Here is a 20,252-nt window from a genome sequence, read left to right as displayed (position 1 = left end):
ATGCTATTGTGCTTGGTGAGCATTTGCCTTCTCAAATAAATCAGCTTATCAGCCAGTGAGAAGTTATAATTCAACTAAAAGCAATACCTTGAATGAGAATAATAATCTATATGTATTGGCAGACGCGATCAAATGAATGAAAATAGTGCCAATATGAGGTGCCTTTTAAATTCCGTTTAACATAAATGCATTGGATTAGCTAAAGATGAGAATATTTCGAAAATTAACTCGAAATTGTAGAACTAAGGCCACCAACAGAATGTAAGTGCCTCATTGTTCACTGATGGACTTTTTAGATTGATGCAAATTGTTCGAACTTTCAATTATTTGGAGCTGAAGTTTGAACCCATTAGTTATTGCACGTGATAGGTCGAAGTGGGAATTTTCGCAATGAGAAATTTTTATTTACCTATACTCCGATTTATATAGCCTGTTTTTAGCGCATTCTCTCATTTATGAAAAAAAGGCTCTATATTGTGCTCGCCATGTTCATCCGTCCGTCAGTCCGTCTGTCCGTCTGTCCGTCAGTGACTCCGCATTTTCGTTGACGAGAAAATGCGCTCTCTGTCACTCACTGCAGTGAGTACTGAGTTATATTTTTTGTTCAGTTATACGCATGATAAATGAGAATTGCCTTCAGAAATAGCAATTTCAGCTTTCAAAATTTACCTCACCTCAACTTGTTCGTTTCCCTCCAAACAATAAACCGACACACTTGTGTCGGTTCGGTGTCTTTTGGCGTCGATGATTTTGAAGGGATTTTTTTTTCCATGTTAATCAAATTCAAGCATATTAAGTGCTAGATCGATTTCCAAAAATCGTAAGACTAGTTTTTTAAACGTATAAAAAGCAAAAGGAAGATGCGGGAATTGTCGTGTTGGTATTTCCCCACGAATTTTCAACACTTTTTCGGAAATATTTAAGTCGTTCGGAATTATTAATAATTCAGAATGAATTTTCGATGGCGATTTTCAAAGCAGAACTGCATACGTATATTGACGTGCATGCAATACTTCGTTTTCCAAGGGACATCACACATATTTTCAGCGGACATCACAAATCGATTTGCAAATTCTTTAGAATTTAAGTCTAAATTAAGTCCCTCATTCCAAGGAAAACATAGAATATAAAAATTTGGTTTTAAAAGGGCTTCATCAATGCGAGAGATGTAGAAAGATATACAAGATATTACTGCCTGTAATAATCATCGGAAATAATTGATATGATAAATGCTGCTTTCATATTATAATGAATTAAAATAAGTCTTAAACAATCAATTGAAAACTACTGTGGCAAAAATTTGGTCAAAATAAAGTCATAAAATAATTCCATAAATGTTTGCTCCTATATCAATTATTTCTAAATTTAAGCACATATTGATAAATGCGGCGTTTAAGTGGTATTGAGTTAAATTTGAAAGGAAGTTTGAAACGAAAATAACATACATATTACGAAGCTTTAAACGTGTAAATATCTTATTATATAATTTTTGTCAATTTTTTATAGCAAATATCAACAATTTTTGAATGGTGTTGCTATCCTATATGGTATAATATCTTATGTACCATTTGCAGATGTTAATTTGCGCCAGTAGATAAATGCTTTGATTGATGCAAGTCTAGTGCGAATGAATATTGTAATAAGATTCAATAACATCAAATTTCGAAGTGAGAACGATGATGATAACATTCTGGTGAACCTTTGATAGGAACTCACTACAATGGAGTGGATGAAATGGGATTTATGAAAAATTCTCATGTACTATTGATGCTTGAATACTGAAAATTAAATATGAAATAGATAGGTAAATCTGTAATATATTCATCTAATTTAAAAAATTGAATGCTAAACATATCTTAATGACATAATATTATTAATATTATATAATAATAATTGTTTGTTATACTTTTTAGTATTATTTAAATAAAATTTATTTATTTATATCAAAAAATTATATAAATATTTTTATTCATTACAAATTTTAATTTAATATAATTTTTAAATTGATTCAATTTATAATTTAATTAAATTTTAATTTAATTTAATTTTGGATTTAGTTAAATTTTTAAATTCATTTAGATTTCGATGTGATTTTTTCAACATCATAGAGCACATTTTGCGCTCCATAATGTCCATGTTCCTCCTGTAATTAACGCGAATAAATCATTACTACATTCAATGAAATTTTTAATGTGGACGAATGCAGAAAAGAGTCAGCGCCTGAAATGACTCGCTAAAAATAAGAGGGAGCGTTAATAATATTCCGTATAATTTACCAAGAAATTAAAAGCAAGGAAAATTGTCGAAGAATTCACCATTTCTTTTTATGTGGAAACGCTTTGGATTGCGGCAACATCGTCAGTTCTAAATTCCTGATTACATGAATAAATGGTGAATTTTTCGTTATTTTCTTTGCTTCTGAATTCTTAGGATATTTAATATGTATGTTAATTTTTTAAATCCTGGCAGCTACAATGAAAGAAAGTTAGGACATGCATGTATAGCTCCTCATAGAGTAGTGGATTTGAATATTTCTCCAAACAAATAAATTTTCAGATTTTAGTTTGTTCTGATTAGCACAGCTGTAATTATTTGAACAGGTATTGTCACTAACCAGTAGTTTCGTCTTAGCTTGAAAAGCCTCATTTGATTTTCTGTGTTGCGCTGTCGTTTAGAAAGTGAAGCTTTTTACTTTGGGTCCAATGCTTCAATTACTGCTCAAAAATCAAGCCTATTGTATCACGACGCCTACAGTTGAACGCCACTTGGGCATTAAACATGCTTGGCGGATTAATGTAATTACTTTACCCAAATTACTAAATATAAAGTGATCGATAAACCTGGCATTACTAAATTAGCTTTATTGTTGTAGAGGAAGAACCTTGACGACGTCGGACTCAGCTCATGCGGCCGGCACCTCTGCAGCTCCGTGCGAAGTCCCTTGCTTGGATCACTGGAGGTGCTGTCTGGATGCTTGACGTGCTGGACATGGCGTTAAATTAACTAATTACTTTGTCTGATTTAATTCCTACAGATCAAGAGAACTTGATTGTTATGTTCGCATGAATTAATTAGATTATTTTGGTATTAGGAAATTTGAGTTTAAAAATTTGATCCATATAACGCTAAAATATAAGCGGGCTTTTGAATTCCAGTAGTTTAGTAGATCTAAAAATTGATGCATCAGTTTTTCAAAGGCTGACAGAAGCATAATCTAGTAAATTTCTGTATGAACTCGTGTGAATTTTTTGTTCCCTCTGACCCAAAATATATCTTAGCGTGAACTTGTGACAATGAACGATGGTATAAACACTTAGATTCCAATCCACCAATGATCTCCAGTCGCAATGACAAAAATTTAATTACCATCTGTTCTCAAATTTTTAAAGTTGGGTTTTTTTTTCTTATATGCTCAATTTTTTTCTAAAACACCCACGAATCGCTTCTATGCTTAAGTTGGTATTTTGACGGCCTAGATGAGCCAGAGCTGTTCGCATTCTAGACAAGTGGAGCGCCAGCCAATCGCACTAATGCAGGTTCCTTGTCAAGGACCTGGAGACGCGCCTACAGAGTGTACGGGTCTGAGAAAAAGACTACGGACGGCTGTTCAGGAGGTCCAAGAATTCGAATCGAGTGCTAAGAGTCAACTAAGATCCAATCTACTGCCAGGCTTATTACTGAAATCCGTGTTTTCTTTCAATTTAGTAATAAAGAAAGTAAATGTTCATGTTATGGACCAATGTCTATAATAAATTATATTAAACTAAATTATACTGAAGTTATTGTACATAATATACATATATTATTTTGTATTCCATTGTCATTATATGCTACATCATAAAGTAGCCAAAGTTATAGGATATTGCATTATATTGTTTCGTATGTTAAAATTATTTTGTGATTCAAAAATTTTGCTATAGGTAAAGCCAGAATATCGGAGATCGATAATGCTCGCCAAATTCGTCCATTTTAATTTCCCGATATAGGTAGGCATAAGTTACAGTTAAGTAATACGCTAGCAATATTTATCGGCTCTTCTTTATATGGCACATAACTTTCATTCATGTTTCAGAAATTGAAATTCTTCTTGTATAGTGATCTTCAATAATCTTTAGACATTCACCGTAAGATCCTACGATTTTTGAGATTTTTCTAACTACCTTATTTGCATATCTTCTACAGCATAAATTCCTTGTACAAATTTCTTACAAAACATAATCTATCACAGCACTCCTTTCATGTTTTAACAAATAGTAAAAAAATCCTTTGAGAAAACATTTATGGAAGAAAATATACTTTTTCAGTGAGTCGTCTATGTTCTGAAGCTAGAAGTAATTTTTTTTTTAAATTCTAGATTTCAAAAACTTGTGATCAGCTCAAAAGAAAACAAGTCTTTACAAAATAACATGGTTGAATTATTTTCAAAATCTTTCCGTGCTAATTAAGAGAAACTCTTAAGATTTTGTTAACTATTTCACGACTTTTTATAAACCTACTGAACGGTAACATGCAATGGACACGCGATGAGAACCTTTGACAGGATCAAGAATTTATTTTTTCTATTGGAAAATTTGTTGATATAAATTGTCCTTGGAATTGCCTACCACGTCACCATGAAGGATCCTTCCATGTCAACGACGAGTCCTTGAACATCACCGACGCACCGAATCCTTCCATGTCAACGACGAGTCCTTGAACATCACCGACGCACCAAATCCTTCCATGTCAACGACGAGTCCTTGAACATCACTGACGCACCGAATCCTTCCATGTCAACGACTAGTCCTTGAGCATCACCGACGCACCGAATCCTTCCATGTTAACGACGAGTCCTTGAGCATCACCGACGCTCCGAATCCTTCCATGTCAACGACGAGTCCTTGAACATCACTGACGCACCGAATCCTTCCATGTCAACGACTAGTCCTTGAGCATCACCGACGCTCCGAATCCTTCCATGTTAACGACGAGTCCTTGAACATCACCGACGCACCGAATACTTACATGTCGACGACAAGTCTTTTAACATCACCGACGCACCTCCATCAGCAAATGACGCTGGAAGTAACTAATTAGCGTGCTGTATATGCGATTAAACTGCTACTAAGGAGCAAGAAAGGTACTTTCATTGATACGCTAACATTTTATTCGCTCCATTTATATATTGTTCACTGGAAGTTATTCCTTCAATCTATCAATGATTTTTGATTCGAGATCACCATTGCATACAACAATATTAAATATTAAACATACAAGTAATATGTTCCAGACGCCTACAACAGCTATACGTGTTTTAAATAGTGAATGATTTAATTTTGAATAGTTACAGAGAAGCTACAAGATAATTTCAAGTATGTCAAGTGAGTTCAAAGAAAAAATTGGGTGAGAGGGTGGCAGCAGAATATTATATTGGAGTGAGATTAGATAACATCGATAATTTCAGGAAGGAATATGATAGATTTCATACGAAAGTTGTTTAGATGAAAATCGGCCAGCTGCAATAGATGACAATAGTTTTTTATGGAAGTCGTTTGCTTGCGGAGCTCGCCTGCGAAATTTGATGTGTAAAAGTTGATAGACACTAATATTATTTAAGATAAATTCGAGGCAAACTGTACAGGCAAAATTCTCTTAAAAATGAAACTGCATTCAGGTTTATCGATAATATACATTGGGGAAATATTGAGAGTTGTCCGCCCAGAGTTAACTAATGAATCAGTTATATCTATGAGCTTTGCTCCGTTTTCTAAAAGAAATCGTTAAAACTTATAAAAGATCAATGACGGTAGACCATTCTAAGACCAGCTATACGACGTCCACTTCTGTCTGCTGATACATTAACACTCGTCAATTCTATACTCTTCTGAAAGCATTGTAACATTTGTCGCTGGCAATATATAAATGAATTATTAATTGTATGAAGTAGACGTTTCTCCGAGGCTTGTAGGTAAAAGTTCGTTCCCAAACTTTTTCACAACGCTCTCATATTCTCAAACACGTTAATCCCAATCTCAAATTCATTCCCGATTACAACTGTAATGCAGCAGGCAGAATAAATTTGTTTACGGTATTATTATAAGTATTTAAACTCTATACGTCTAACGACCATTCTAACGCAGTGCATTGGTACCGGGTCAGGCCGACCTACACAAGGACAGAAAGTAACAAAGACCAAGTTTCACTCTTTATCTGAGGACGCCGAAGATATGGGAGCGATTGTGAGGTGACTATACCGTCTCATCCAGAAGCCATGATGCCTGTGCAAACTTTTTCAATAGCCCAATAAACAGTTTTCCTTGTACACTTTGACCAGTTTCTATTGATGAGCTTATGAATTTTTCTGCTTTATTGGGAGATAATTTTGAAATATCCACACTAGTTGGAGAAATTCTAGCGCAAACCGCAATCGTTCATTTCCAGTACGTCAGAAGAACTTAGCTATTTATCGAGGGAAGATGCATAGTTGAATCGTGCGATGAAATCCTTCATAAGAATCACCAAATGAATTAAAAACATTTGAATTCATGAAGACCATATGAAATAATATATAAAAAAATCATAAAAACATTTTTCACTCGTTTAACGATATGTGGCAGTATATATTTATTTGTTCATGTACAACATTATTTCTTATAGGTTTTATTTTACGATCCAATCAAGTGAAAATGACATCCCTTAATTTTTTTCCTCCACGTTGGTCTGGAGGCAACTTATTAACTTCTCCGCGGGCGTCCATCAAAAACTACAACCTTCTGTGCTTCTAATTTAATGAACTACTAGTGCCTATTTTCCCCTCAAAGATAGACCTAATGAAGCTCATTAGGTGGTATTGAGCAGCCTATTTTTTTATTTAAAGGAAAATTTTCTACTTTTTGTTTTCGAAGTAATTTTACGCGTCCGAATAAAAATCGGATCAGGGAGACGGGAAAAACCGGAATAAAGAGAATGTGAAGCTGGTCGATGATCCTATACGCTGCCAATGGAGATGGGAAGGATAAAACTTTTGACAAAACTGATGTTGCAACTGGAACGTTTGTAGAAGATCGATATTCCATCCACCGCTACAGGATGAAGGCTTCAGACTCGACGAACTTCCGGGATCCACAACCATTTGCCTTGATTTCAGTATAAATTCGATTACATCAATGGTCGACAGTATTTCTGTGTCTTAATTGTTTAATTGCATATAATCATACAACGTTCTTTCCTATATCTAGAGAACTTTTAGCCTATTTTGAAAAACACATTGAATTAAATCCTTTATTATTTTTGTAATATTCCATCGTATTTCTAGTATTATACTATTCGAACCTTCTATGATACCATTGTTTTATAAAAATACAGTAAATTAGATTTGCTGGAGGAAAATAGCTGGCGCATTCGCTTCTCATTGTTCGGATTCCAATGTTTATCGTGAGTGTTCTTGCCAGTAGTGAGTAGTAACAATAATAGAGCTTCATAACTGCCAGTGAAAAGACTTTCATTTAACTTAATGACGTTGAGTACATTTTTTAGGAGTCATCCGTCCTTAAATTTCCTCCAACGAAATGTATTTATTTAATTTGTCCTGAGAATTTCGTGTTGCAATCGTGTATCGAGATTCTATTTCTGTATTGTTAAATTATGCGTAGGCTGTACCTACTTGTATTAACGCATGCATGTGCGAGTTTTTTTTTCCACACGCAATAAACCCTTCAAGTCCCTAATTTTAAATCTGTGAGTGCACGTACGATGATTTCAATAGTTCCCCACATTTTCCGTTTATCAATAATTCCGGTTTGTGCCCTTAAGAGGTAGGTTTAGCCCATGGTTGAACTATATACTAGTTCAACCATGGGTTTAGCCTTTAGGGGGTTTAGGGGGTTTGACGCAAGGAATTTTGTTGAATAAATGTTGAAGAAATTTAAATTTCTGCCTATAGAATATTTTTTAATTTTCTCAGTTCGTTCACTGTTTTAAAAAATCTATTATAAAATAAATAAAATTAAAAATATCTTAAACTGATAAATATCTCTGAATACTCATGCCTTTATATTTTTAATTATCCTTCATTTTTTGCTTGCATTCGTCACGTTGAACTGAGAATCACTATAAACGTCGCTGGCTGCGTTACTGAGGCTTCAACGGACTGCACCGAGGCTGCTAGACCTACAAGCCTGCACTCGCTTCGCAACGCGAGCTGCAAGCTCATCACACTGTCACCTTGAATCACCGAACTAGATTATAAACTAGAGTTAATGTTGTAAATCTTGAATGTTACTTTTACCAACAACTTAAGTTACTCCAAAACCTCAAATTGCCCAATGAAAAATTGAATCCTTACACAATATTCCTACGATTCTAAAAATGTATTGCAACTCAGAAAAGCTAAACCCTCGCCATGATCGAGGTCTGAGGGTCCAGAGAAAGTGAGTTGATCGAAATTTTATTCGATAAAGTTTCGATTGTCTCAGCTCTTTTGTGGATAAATTGAAACGTGTGCAAGGAACCAGAGATGTCTCGTCAAGATAATCGCCCATACAAGTGTTATGGCATCATAATGCTTGCAGCAGGTAAGACTTAAATTTGTCTTTTTTTTGCACGACCGATGGAATTTCGAATATTTTGAACAAGATTCATAGATTAATTTATTTAACAATTTTGAATATATACATCATTCTTATGCATACTTGCATCCATGTGCATCCATTTATTTTAACTGAATCATTTAATAAAATCCTGAGGACTATCCGTTATACTGAGAATGAATTCGCTCATCACATATTTACTTTGTATCAGTTATGATCGCCGCGGCTGTGGGTAACGTGAGTGCGTCGCGGACTGTGGTGCACGGCGACGTGTGTCAGAGCTTCTCAGGACGCAAGGTGTACCTGGAGCCTGGCACCACAGCCCTCCTCTATGCCACCAACAACACCGGCGACACATTCAAGTCCAGAACACGGTAAGAGCAGACCAGAGCGATGATCTAAGTTCTGTACACGGTAGACATAGTCACTGGCGTTCATTGAAGTCCAGAACACAAAGGAAACGCTCTCGGTTAACCCATCAAATCCTGTATACAAAAAGGCACTCTCACGGGCAACCCTTCTAGTCCAGAACACAGTATAGGGGTTCTCACTGACACACTTTGAATGAAATCAAAGGCCCTCAATAGTCACCAACTCTGAAAATGGGAAGAAATCAGGTGATCTTTCCTCTCTATCATCGAAGTATTTTTTCATTTATTAATTTTGAAATAAATCATTATCTCGTGTACAATAGATCTTCTCTTCTCCCGAGGGGCGAAAACACTGCTGAAATGAATATTGTAAATACAATTCTTCCGACCAAAAGTAGTTTCTTTTATCAATGCCTGGAGAGAAAGACGTTACCATTTTCCCTAAACCACAATGTTTACTCGTGTGTCCAACAGACTGACATGGACATTTAGAATAGCCATGATTTAAGTTTCATTTCAATGAGCAAAGCAGAGTTTGTTTCCATTTCAGAAGGAATATCAGAGAATACATACTCGAGCGAGATGAGAATCTGCATTCGAATCGAAGAAGAGTTCGCAACATCGCTAGTGTGGATTTTAGCAACACCTTTGTTCGGAACGCAGTCAACGACGTGGAATTTCCATCTTTTGATTACATAAATCCTTCTTCTAATTCAGATGCTCAGATTTTAGAAAACTTCTTTGACCGAAACGAAGGAAATATATTGATGCAGCGTCTGCATAAGCCTGTGGGTTCAGTGAATAGAGGCGCAGGTGAGAGGCTCGCTCTACTTATCCTATACATTTTTAATTTTTTCAACCGAAGATTATTGGGCGACAATTCTTTATCTGTAGTGGAGCCGCGGTTTCCACAATTTATACCCAAGTTCCACATTCAGTAACTTAGCATAATTCGTTACAAAGACTCACTGATAAGAATCTGTTATCTCTATTCATGAATATAATTTGAGAGTATGTTTACTTTCAGAGCGAAACTTACAGGGATATTTTGAAACGACTGCAGCAAATTGGAGAACCCTTCAAGTTCCTTCACTTCGTCTATCGCGGCAGATGGACCAAGAAATACAGAGGAACGACATTAAAAACTCATCAAAAGAAAAGAGTGCCCCAGAAATTGAGCTTGAATCTGGATTCACAGGCAGTAAAGACGTACCCAAGTCAAAACCTGACCCTCTTGAGCAAAATTTACTTGCAAAACATCTACAACTCAAAACTGGTCTTCCACTTGCCACAGAATCGTACAGCCTCGCCCATCAAGAGCTTCACCATCCACCTCTGGCAAATGTACAAACACCCGTTGCAGGTTCCTCTGTGAACATCCACCGAGGCTTCCGAGGCTCAAAAAGAGATGAGAATAAACTTGCAACAGCAGACCAAGAGGCAGTCGACACTCAACTCCAGCAGCCTGACCTGCAGCAGTGTGGCATCAACGTCTACACGTGTCCTGGCTGCCACCTTCATTTCTCTTTCCAGGAATTACACCTGCCATCGTGTTCCGATGATGGATCATGCAAGTAATTCAACTTGAATACTGTACTGTTGTGTTACTCGTCGTGAACGCCAATTTTATTCAATATGTATTCCGGTATTCCTTCGATTTCTGTTCTAAAGTGAACATTGCAACATAAAGTGAACATATTTTGATTTGAAACTTAATTTTCGATGGGTTTAATCGTTAGTGAATTTTACATATTAACGTAAATAGATAAGTTATTAATAATATTGCAATATATGCCTAGTATTGGTAACAACTCAACTTGAGTTCAATAAATATTATTTCTAGTTAGTTTCAACAGGAGATTCACGGAATTTCAAATCCTTATCACCTTCTTAAGATTCTTCTTCGCACCATAAATTTTATTTGTGCAGATGTGACCACCTCCGTTTAAGTGAACCTCCTTACATGAACCCAGAAGACGGACGGGACGTTTGTGGCAACTTTGAAGAGTCAGTTGACCCTTCAACAAAGTTCGTAGAGTACACTTCCCTCACTCGAGAAGCTTCTCTCTATTTCTTCTACAGGAATACCTTTGCTAAGGCCTTCTCTCTTCGTGTTTCAGCTCTCAGTAAGTCAATTGTTTGCCTGTACCTGGCTGAAGTGTATCACGTCTGAATATAATGAATGGAAATCATCAACCATTTTGCTCGTAGCAATTACATTTTAGGTTAGTATTGATGACAATAGAGAATTTTTTCAACTGTGTCACTGGAGCGTGATGTTTAAGTGCATGCAAAATACAGATGAAGCACTATAATTATTGCCGTATAAATGTGGATGCAAAGCAATTAACTCGGTTAATGTATAAGAAGAAAGTGAATTCGCTCCTGAAATATATATAGATGCACATAAATCTTCATCGGCGATTATTGAACATGCAAAATTTAACCTTTTACAATAAATTTTGTTCGGCGGTGAACTGAAACTTAATTTTGAAGTTTTCTAATAGATTAGGTTTATGAATTCACCTCGAATTCAATTATTGTACATTTGTTATTTTTATAGTAAGTAAATATTTATCATCACAGGAAACAGTTTTGTCATCGTTCGGGAATTGTCTCCTTCTTCCGGGGTCATCCGGTCTCCTTTCTTCCCCGAATTGTACCCGAAAGATTATTGGGTAGAGTATATTTTCACGGGCATCAACCAAACAGCACGAGTTCAGATCATATTCGAAGATTTCGGGTTATCCCCATGGAGTTTCGTGGAGGTAAGAATTGCTTTAAAAAGTTTCAAAATAAAATTGGATATTATATTTTAAGAATGCGCGAAATTCTCTAGTTCTGTATAGGTCTATTTCTACATTACTTCTAATGTCTCTATTCAGCGGAGACTGTTTCACAACAACGAACGATTTTCGTCATCACGCATACTCCTGTTAATTTGAATTAATAATCACCTGTTTTCTCTTGAGGTCCACGACAATCAACGATCCCAAGTAGCCGGGTTCAACGGGCACGTGTTTCGTCCGCCGCTGCTGGTGTCTCAGGGGACGCGACTCGTGCTCAAGTTTGCCGCTAACGGCGACACGGGACGCGGCTTCAAGTTCCGATACGTCTTCGCTGACGTGAAAGATCTTCTTCCTCCGTATCGCAGTGGTGGGTTCATTTTAACCCTCTACCGCCTGACATCAGTAACCGGAGCAATGTTGTCCCAAGCCTACTTCCCAAAAAGGATACGTTGCCGCCACGTACGACAACTTTAAAATATTCTCTGTTGCTTACAAACGTATTCAGGTTAATACAAACTGTAGTTTACGTACAATTTAAATTGAAATTTATGTTCCCGGAGAGTGACCTACGGCGGTAGAGGGTTAAGTGCCTATTTTATTGTGAGTTGTGGGTGCTGCATCGATTGATTGAGCTGCTCTACGTATATAAGCGAGAGAGAATAATGTAATTTGTATGACATAAAAGTCGAATTATTACATTCCCAATTAAAGAATCAATCACGAAAGAGATGTGGAATTTCATCCTGAATACTATTTAGGAGAATTACCTACTTTTTGACAGATAATTACCAATTCTCAACCAGGTTGAATGCAATAATTATTTAATTTGATTTTCGACCTGTTTGGCCACCAGCCGATCAAAAAAATCATTTTCCTCCATGTGCCATGAAATTATCTTCCCTCTGTATTTTCTTTCACACCCAAAAGACTGCGGGGGCTTCGTGACCAACATTGGCGGCACGATCACCATGCTGAACATGACCGTGGGTCGGACCTCTGGAAGAGTTACTACCGAAGCGCCGTACGACTGCGTGTGGCTCATCAAGCCGCCCCAGGAGTACGGCCTTAAGTCACATCTCTCCATAAGAGTTCACAACTTCGACTATATGGGTCAGTGCTCATGTATGTTCAATTATATAATAAGAAATTAATACTTGGCATGAGCTTTGAGTCCCACATGAAGATGTACGGAAGGTCACTGCGAATCAACATGTATTCATTTGCACAATTAAACTCCAAAATCGGAACCACTTCAGTCGATAACTGGGATAAGTACTAGAATTTACCATACATTCCAAATCATCAATAATCGAGCTTAATTGCAGGTTGAGCAATCGACAATATTGTATTTGCAGCTGATACTCGAGTACAATTGAGTTGAGTTGCCAGACACATCACGTTAATGGAGTTTTTTATAGAATAAGTTTCTATTGAGAACTTTGGATAGAATAGTTTCGTGGCGCTTAAATACTTCTTGATAATAGAGCTTCGTAATATAATTTGTTGTAGTTTTTGCTGGTCAATAGTAGAGTAGAGATAAATAACTGGCGGTTTCATCGCAATTTGAATTTCTCAGTACTGGAATTATTTAGACTCATGAGTAACATAATTTCTGCAAAGGTTACAACTCGACTATCGAGATTCGTAAAGGGCTGACGAGCGACGACCTCTTGCTGGAAGAGTTAACTCAGAATGGCTCCGGCAGGCGAGTTCTGCAAGGAAAAGAACATGTCGTCGCCGTCGGCACCGGTTTTTACGTTCGTCTTAGAGGCTCCTTCATGGAGAACTCTCATTTTGCCTTGGTCTACGCTTCCTTCAATTACATGGGAGGTGAGATATATTGCACATCTAGAAACTTTGCGTGGTAAACTTTTTCTGGGCACACATCAACAATAGATAATTCTGGGTCTTTCAATGCTCGCTTATTACCTTAGAAAACTGCTGGTTCTTGTCATACCGAACCCTGAAGTGTATTAATTAAGACTTCTCAACGGCCGTTGACCTGCTGTAGATGATCCAAGTAACGAGATCTCGAGTGTGAACAATACTATACTGAAAAAGCTCTTGGTAGTTAGATCACTGTCAGACTCGAATTTCACTTGATCTGCCGTCACTAACGCATATATAATTGCCCCTTTTGCTACAGGCTGCTACCCGTTAATGGACCTGAAGTGTCTAAACCAGCGTTGCGTGCCAAAAATGTTGCGGTGCGATGGATTTGATCACTGCGGGGACGGCTCTGATGAACCTGCGTCGTGCTACTCCACTCCCCCTGGCGACGGTGAGTCTCTTATAAAACTGTAGGCAGGTACAGCAGGTTTTCGGACGGTTATTAACTTCTAAAGACCGGAAGTAATTTGCATTCTTCTCATAGGTTTTATTTCTTATTTACTGCATTGAAATTATATATTCATGATTATGAAACTAAAATTTTGAATTGATGTTGTCAATAATATACCATTGGTTTTATTGCATTGCAAGATTTTCCGTAAGAAAATCAAAGATTCCGTGGAAAATAGCTTGGAATTTTTTCATACTGAAAGTAACTCTCCACCTTCATTTGGGTGGAGAGTTATATAGTGCTTCATACATCTGAGCGATTTGAAATATTTATTTCTTATTGGAAAATCTGAATTCATGGGCCTTCCGCTCCCCAGGAAACGGAGGTGTTGGGGACGAGACAGCGTGGTGGTACAAGCACACTCCCAATTACTACTTCCCTTACAGAACCCCAATTTTTGGGGACCAGCAGGGCTCTGGCATTTTGCTGCTCACATCATTTTTTAGTGAGCTTACTTTGTTTATTTTGAGTCCGTTAAATAATATTTTCAACACCTGCCTGAAATAATTCTTTCACTGCATGTGAAATACAGTGAATATTTTTGAGCAGCTTACAAAATCTTGAATCTAATCAACATATCGTCACTGTCTCAAGAAAATTATCATCCAAACTGAGCTCATGTGTGCATAGTTTAGCGACATAGGCTAGCCTCACAATTCAATCAATTGTACTCTGTATCAAAATTTTTTCATGAGTACGGCAAAAGGCTTTAATTATTTCAGTCATAGCGGAAAATCATTAAAACTATTGTTAATACTGAAGTTTAGCATTAAAGGCTAACTTAGGAATACTTTGCTTTTCTTTTTGAGGAAACAAGATAAATATATGATCGAAAATAGCAGTTAAACTATGCTTTACCAATCATTCACCTAGTTTGTAAGAATTTCTACCATAAAAACATTATGCAGTCTTCGTGCCATTATCAACTGTTTTTGAGACCTGAGACCCGGTTTTGTTTTGATTGCAGTCCTGATCCTGGTGATCGTGTGCCTCGTCTCCTACATGATCAAGCAGGGGACAAGTGCAGCTAGCACCAGGCATCACCGCACCCACAGACGCCACAGACGGCGTAAGAATCAATCGCATAAGTCACCCTAATTCTCCTTTACTATAATGATCTGATTTCTATGTTTTAGATATGAATTCTTTTTATTTTGATTCCTATTTAGCGGATTAGAAATCTTTACTGGGTGGTATAGTGGTAGGCGCACTACATTTTTTGTGGAATAACTTACTGTTATTTGAATACCTCTCTATTAAGAAACCTGTTATCCTCGATACTGTCTGCCCGGATCCTGTCATTTAGAATCTCGCCATTGTTAATCTCGTCGTCTCGTAAATTTTATATCATTTAATAAAATTCAAACTTAACAATTTGAAATTAAATTTCAATTCTCAACTGATGTTTTTTATGCCTCGAGATTCCATCTTTATAAATAAAATTTTTCGTTCAGTCAATATTCCGATCAGGCATAAAACGATAACGATAAGCATCTTGGAAACACCTCCGATCAGCACCAATGTATTCACCTTACCAGGCATGGATCACAAAAACAAACTTTGACGAATCTATATATATTACATTATAAATGAGCCGTTATTGAAAAGACGTACATCGATATGCAAATCGCGAATAATAAATATGGAAAAGAATAAATGTTTTCAATATTTACTAGACTTACGAGACATTAAACAATTATTGTAGCAACTGTATTTTTTAATTCCCTTTATTTTTTCAACAATTTGAGGTGATTCTTTGAACGATGGCGTGGAAATTTTCGACGCCTCGGCCGACGACCCTCCGCTATACGAAGCGCCGCCTGACTATGAAGAAGTAGTCAAGTTGATTCTCTCCGGCAACAACCTCAAGGTAAAAATCATTTTGATTTACACGAAATTTACTGCAGTTTAATATTTTTTCTAAAAACATTTTTTTCTTATTTTTTGCTATACACATAATTTTATAGATATATCTGAATTATTTGGCCAGGCTACTGGTTCTACATTTTTACATTCTGGGTGCTACAAAATTACTAAGGTTTTGGTAGATATATATCTCATAGCGGAAAGTTCTATCAATAAATTTAATTTTACTTGAAGTTATTTACGACATCAAGTCCATATCAAGTCCACAAATGCAACGTAATCACAGTCTTTATTGCGCATGATAAGATTTATCAAATGTTCTGCGTTCAAAGCTTTCGAATACTGATCTACGTCAGTTCGCTTCAGGGCAGAAATTTCAATGCGTGCCCAACAAATAGTTAATGACATGCAAGAAAGGATGAAATGCATATATTCAAGTGTTTACAAATGGCTAAGTTTCAGAAAAGGGAATTTTAATTACAATGGATTTTTCCTTATCTAAGTTTCAAGGAACTTACTAGCATACAAGGAATACATACAACTTACTAGCATACAAGAAATACATACATACTAGCATACAAGGAATATTAGCATACTAGCATCAAAACTTTTGAACGAATTTCTTCTACCGTCAGCTCGTGCGACGCCCTGGAGGGATGACTGCATGGGTGACAAACGTCGAGAGTTCCTCTTCGACTGAAGCCCCCATCACGGCCCTTCACAGGACAGACCTGCTCACTCCCATTGATACTGACCCTAACATCCCCCCTGCAACGCCTCCTCCGAATTTCTCCCAACTCGCACCCTTGCCTGCGATGCCCAGTTCACTGCTCACCAGGACACCGGAGCAACGCAGGAGTAGACGTACTCGTCACACGTCTCTTGATCTTGACGAGCGAGCTGACGTCGTCTTGTGGGACCCCAGCCAAGGGTTAGTTAGTACCCTGGTATATTTATTGTAGCTGGCAACAAAAGTAATTCAAACTAATTGTCAGTAATTGAACCTGGAAGTAGAATAGTGAAGTGAAAGAAACTGCAGCTGTAAATGTGAGCGTTTGAAATTTTGAGTGAGTGCACACAAAATCTGGCTTACACAATTTTTCTAAAAGTTTTAAACAATAATTATGTACGTCGTTGTAAATGTAGCTACAATTACTGAGAATTACTATCAAATTCCTAGCTAAATAATAACTTATGATAGTTAACTAATTTTTTCGGTAGGGCCAAAATTCCGACAGAATCATATCCATCCATGCAATTCAAATTGATTGCACAAATTAAAGACAATAATTTGAACATTTTTCGCACTTGCAGAGGAATTTCAAGTGTCAATGGAGAAAATCAGGATTCACCGTATAGTTATCGTTACCATCCCTCCACTCCTCCACACCTTCCCAGCGCCCTGCGCAGGTCGTCCATGCAGTCGCCCACTCTGTCCGTCCACAGCCAAACCACACATCAGGGTCAATGCTCCATTCCCGAGATAAACGAAGTTGGACTTCAAGACTTACCAAAACCCGTCGAGGTCACAGAGACGGAAAATGTCACTGCTACCTCCAGCGCAAGACCGGCTGAATCCCTTGGTAAGCAGGATAGCAATCAAGATCAGAATAATGAAGGACTCCCGTCATCTCAAGCTGAAGAAATAAAAACAGGAACTTCCAAATCTCTAATAAAATGTACCAGGAGGAGTAAGAAATGTAACAAAATCAAAAGGAAAAAGATGAAATGTAATAACGAAGAAACGTCTTCCGAAGATCCGAAGCCCCCTTCATACGAGTCTGTGCTTCAGCAGGTTCTAGATGAGTTTTACATAACAGATGAAGCCTACGTCATCGATGACATGAAGAATAACATAGGAGCTCAGTTGAGAGTGCGAGTGGCCCGCGAGAAGTTCCAACAACTTTGCGCATCCAAAAATGATTCAATGGACGAAATCTACACAAAAACGAGTAAACAGCCTGATCCTGGCACAAACTCGCGGAAGAATACAATTTCTCCTGGTACAGTCAAGCGCCGCACTGCCAAGCTTCTGAACGCTAGGCGAGCCGACGAGTTGAAGGGATCGTCATTCACGAACGTGAACGCTGTTGGAGTAGAAAGCAAGCAAATAAAGCAAACTGACTACCTGAAAAATTTGAATGCTATTTCGAAATCCTCGGGCATAGTATCGAAATGTAGTTTTCGGAAGAACAGGAAGGCGTCATTCACGAGGAATAAGTCGACACCGTCGCTTGGAAACCTCGTCTCGCGCGATTTGGAAATATATTTCTCACAGAAAACTCCGTCCCCAGTCAGCAATTGTGATGATAGTTTAAATTCAGCGAACACTCGAATAAATTTTGAAAATTGTACGATGAATGATCAAGCCAAAGATTGCCAAAAAGAAGATGAAGAACTTTATGCGAATTCGAAATATCTCTCCCAGCTTTCAGATGGATTTCGAGCTGGAAGCAACGTTGGTAGAGAAGATCGCCATTCAAATACCAGTGATGGCATAGAAAATAATGAGGCTGACTCAGTTGAATATGTTCCTTCAAGAAATGAAGGATTTTCCGTTGATTTAGATGAGGCTGGAAAATTAAGCGAAAGCCTTCCAGAACAGCCACGCACGGAAACCCATGACTCGCTCAGCTCAAGGACATTATGTGATTCGAGCTCTCATATTTACGAAGAATTTGATACAAATGTTCCTTCTGAAACTGCCAAGGAGACTGGAGCCATTCCTAAACGACATCGTTTCACTAAAGTCAATACTGTTGAAGCCCCTAGCACTACTGAAAGCTGCGTTGAAGTCATGGATTCTGAATAATGTTCTCCTATTTTACAGCGTGGTGTGTAATAAAAAAGGGCGGTTAATGGTTTTGAATGGAACTAAGGTTCCTAAGATTTCCGTGACGATGAAATCAAAGGTGGTGTAAAAAAAATTATATAGAATATTGTGAGTTTGTTTTTTTTTTTTGTATTCGAAGTTCAACTACGACCGCATTTCATGACAATATTTTTTATTGGCTTAACATCTAGTATTAGAGAAAAGAGTCTTCATTCCTAATTTACCTCTTAATATCACGCTCTCGAATCCTATATATCATTAATTCATGAATTAAATTGGCTCGAAAATATAAAAAACTACCATGACAGGCGCCAACCGTCTGAAACTGCCGAAAAAGACCGACACTGAAAGACGAAGTACACTCCACCTACTGCTCTCCGGCGTCACGCTGCGAGCTGAATAACGTCACGCTGCGAGCTGAATAACGTCACGCTTCAAGCTGAATAACGTCACGCTGAGAGCTGAATAACGTCATGCCGCGAGCTGAATAACGTCATGCTGCGAGCTGAATAACGTCACGCTGAGAGCTGAATACCGTCATGCTGCGAGATGAATAACGTCATGCTGCGAGCTGAATAACGTCACGCTGCGAGCTGAATAACGTCATGCTGCGAACTGAATAACGTCACGCTGCGAGCTGAATAACGTCATGCCGCGAGCTGAATAACGTCACACTGAGAGCTGAATAACTGCCGCCTCCACGCACCGCATGAGTCACTCACTCACGTCCGTTCGTTCATCGCAATCGATGACTGAGTGAGGCGTAGAGAAAGTATACAGTGTGTGAGTTCTACGTAGAACGCTGATTTATAGAAAGTTCATTAAATTTACAATGACTTAAAATGAAACTGCCTCCAATCAAAAAATCATTCAAAATTATTTTTTCAAGTCAGTTTAAACGCATAGTTAATGTATGGAAGTTTTGTAGTTAATCCTGCGAGATCGTAATTGATATTTTAAAAAACACCCAGACACTTTACGTTTATGCTATTTAAATTTATAAAGACTTTCACGTACTCAGAGCGACGGAAAATAACTAGGTTGCTTTATATAACAACCAATGTATAGTAATGGTTGGTAATGAACATAACATTGGCCAAGAATTAATAAAATAAATAAATTCAGTTCTCTCCTTCACCTTTAACATTCAAACCTAAAATTTAAGAATTAAGTAAGTAGAGAGGAAGCGTCTCCGATCATGCGCAATTTTTTGATTGACTTCTTATAAATGATCAAGATTTCAAAGATTGATGAAAATCTCCTGAACTTACATGACCTTTTCAATCTTTATTGCGGGGGCCCTCAATTAAAAATGCCATTGGAATTATCAAGCAATCAGAGTTACTGGCTTTAAGGTAACACGATTATAATCGTGTTATTTGAGATTCAAAAACATAGGCTTCAATCACCGTTATAATTTAAGCCTGAATTAAGCGGATCGAACAGCTTTTGCCCTGTCAGAATAATTCATTGGCAAGAATATGA

The 20,252-nt window shown here is 37.4% G+C and overlaps 1 protein-coding gene across 1 annotated transcript; it reads left to right on the top strand.

Annotated features, from left to right (window-relative positions):
- Nucleotides 1-8,539: 8,539 nt before the first annotated feature.
- Nucleotides 8,540-19,889, top strand: LOC108680757. The gene is made up of 15 exons (XM_018169652.2): nt 8,540-8,552; nt 8,779-8,941; nt 9,489-9,751; nt 9,966-10,512; nt 10,868-11,064; nt 11,525-11,706; nt 11,911-12,094; nt 12,655-12,837; nt 13,348-13,557; nt 13,874-14,008; nt 14,385-14,513; nt 15,036-15,137; nt 15,817-15,938; nt 16,570-16,865; nt 17,249-19,889. The coding sequence occupies exons 1-15, from the start codon at nt 8,540-8,542 to the stop codon at nt 18,744-18,746; spliced, it is 4,224 nt and encodes a 1,407-aa protein (XP_018025141.2). The 3' UTR covers nt 18,747-19,889.
- The last annotated feature ends 363 nt before the right edge of the window (nt 19,890-20,252 follow it).

The sequence above is a fragment of the Hyalella azteca genome, unplaced genomic scaffold (genome assembly GCF_000764305.2).
Source record: "Hyalella azteca isolate HAZT.00-mixed unplaced genomic scaffold, Hazt_2.0.2 contig11733, whole genome shotgun sequence".
Taxonomy (NCBI): domain Eukaryota; kingdom Metazoa; phylum Arthropoda; class Malacostraca; order Amphipoda; family Hyalellidae; genus Hyalella; species Hyalella azteca.
This window is presented reverse-complemented; position numbering and strand designations above follow the sequence as displayed.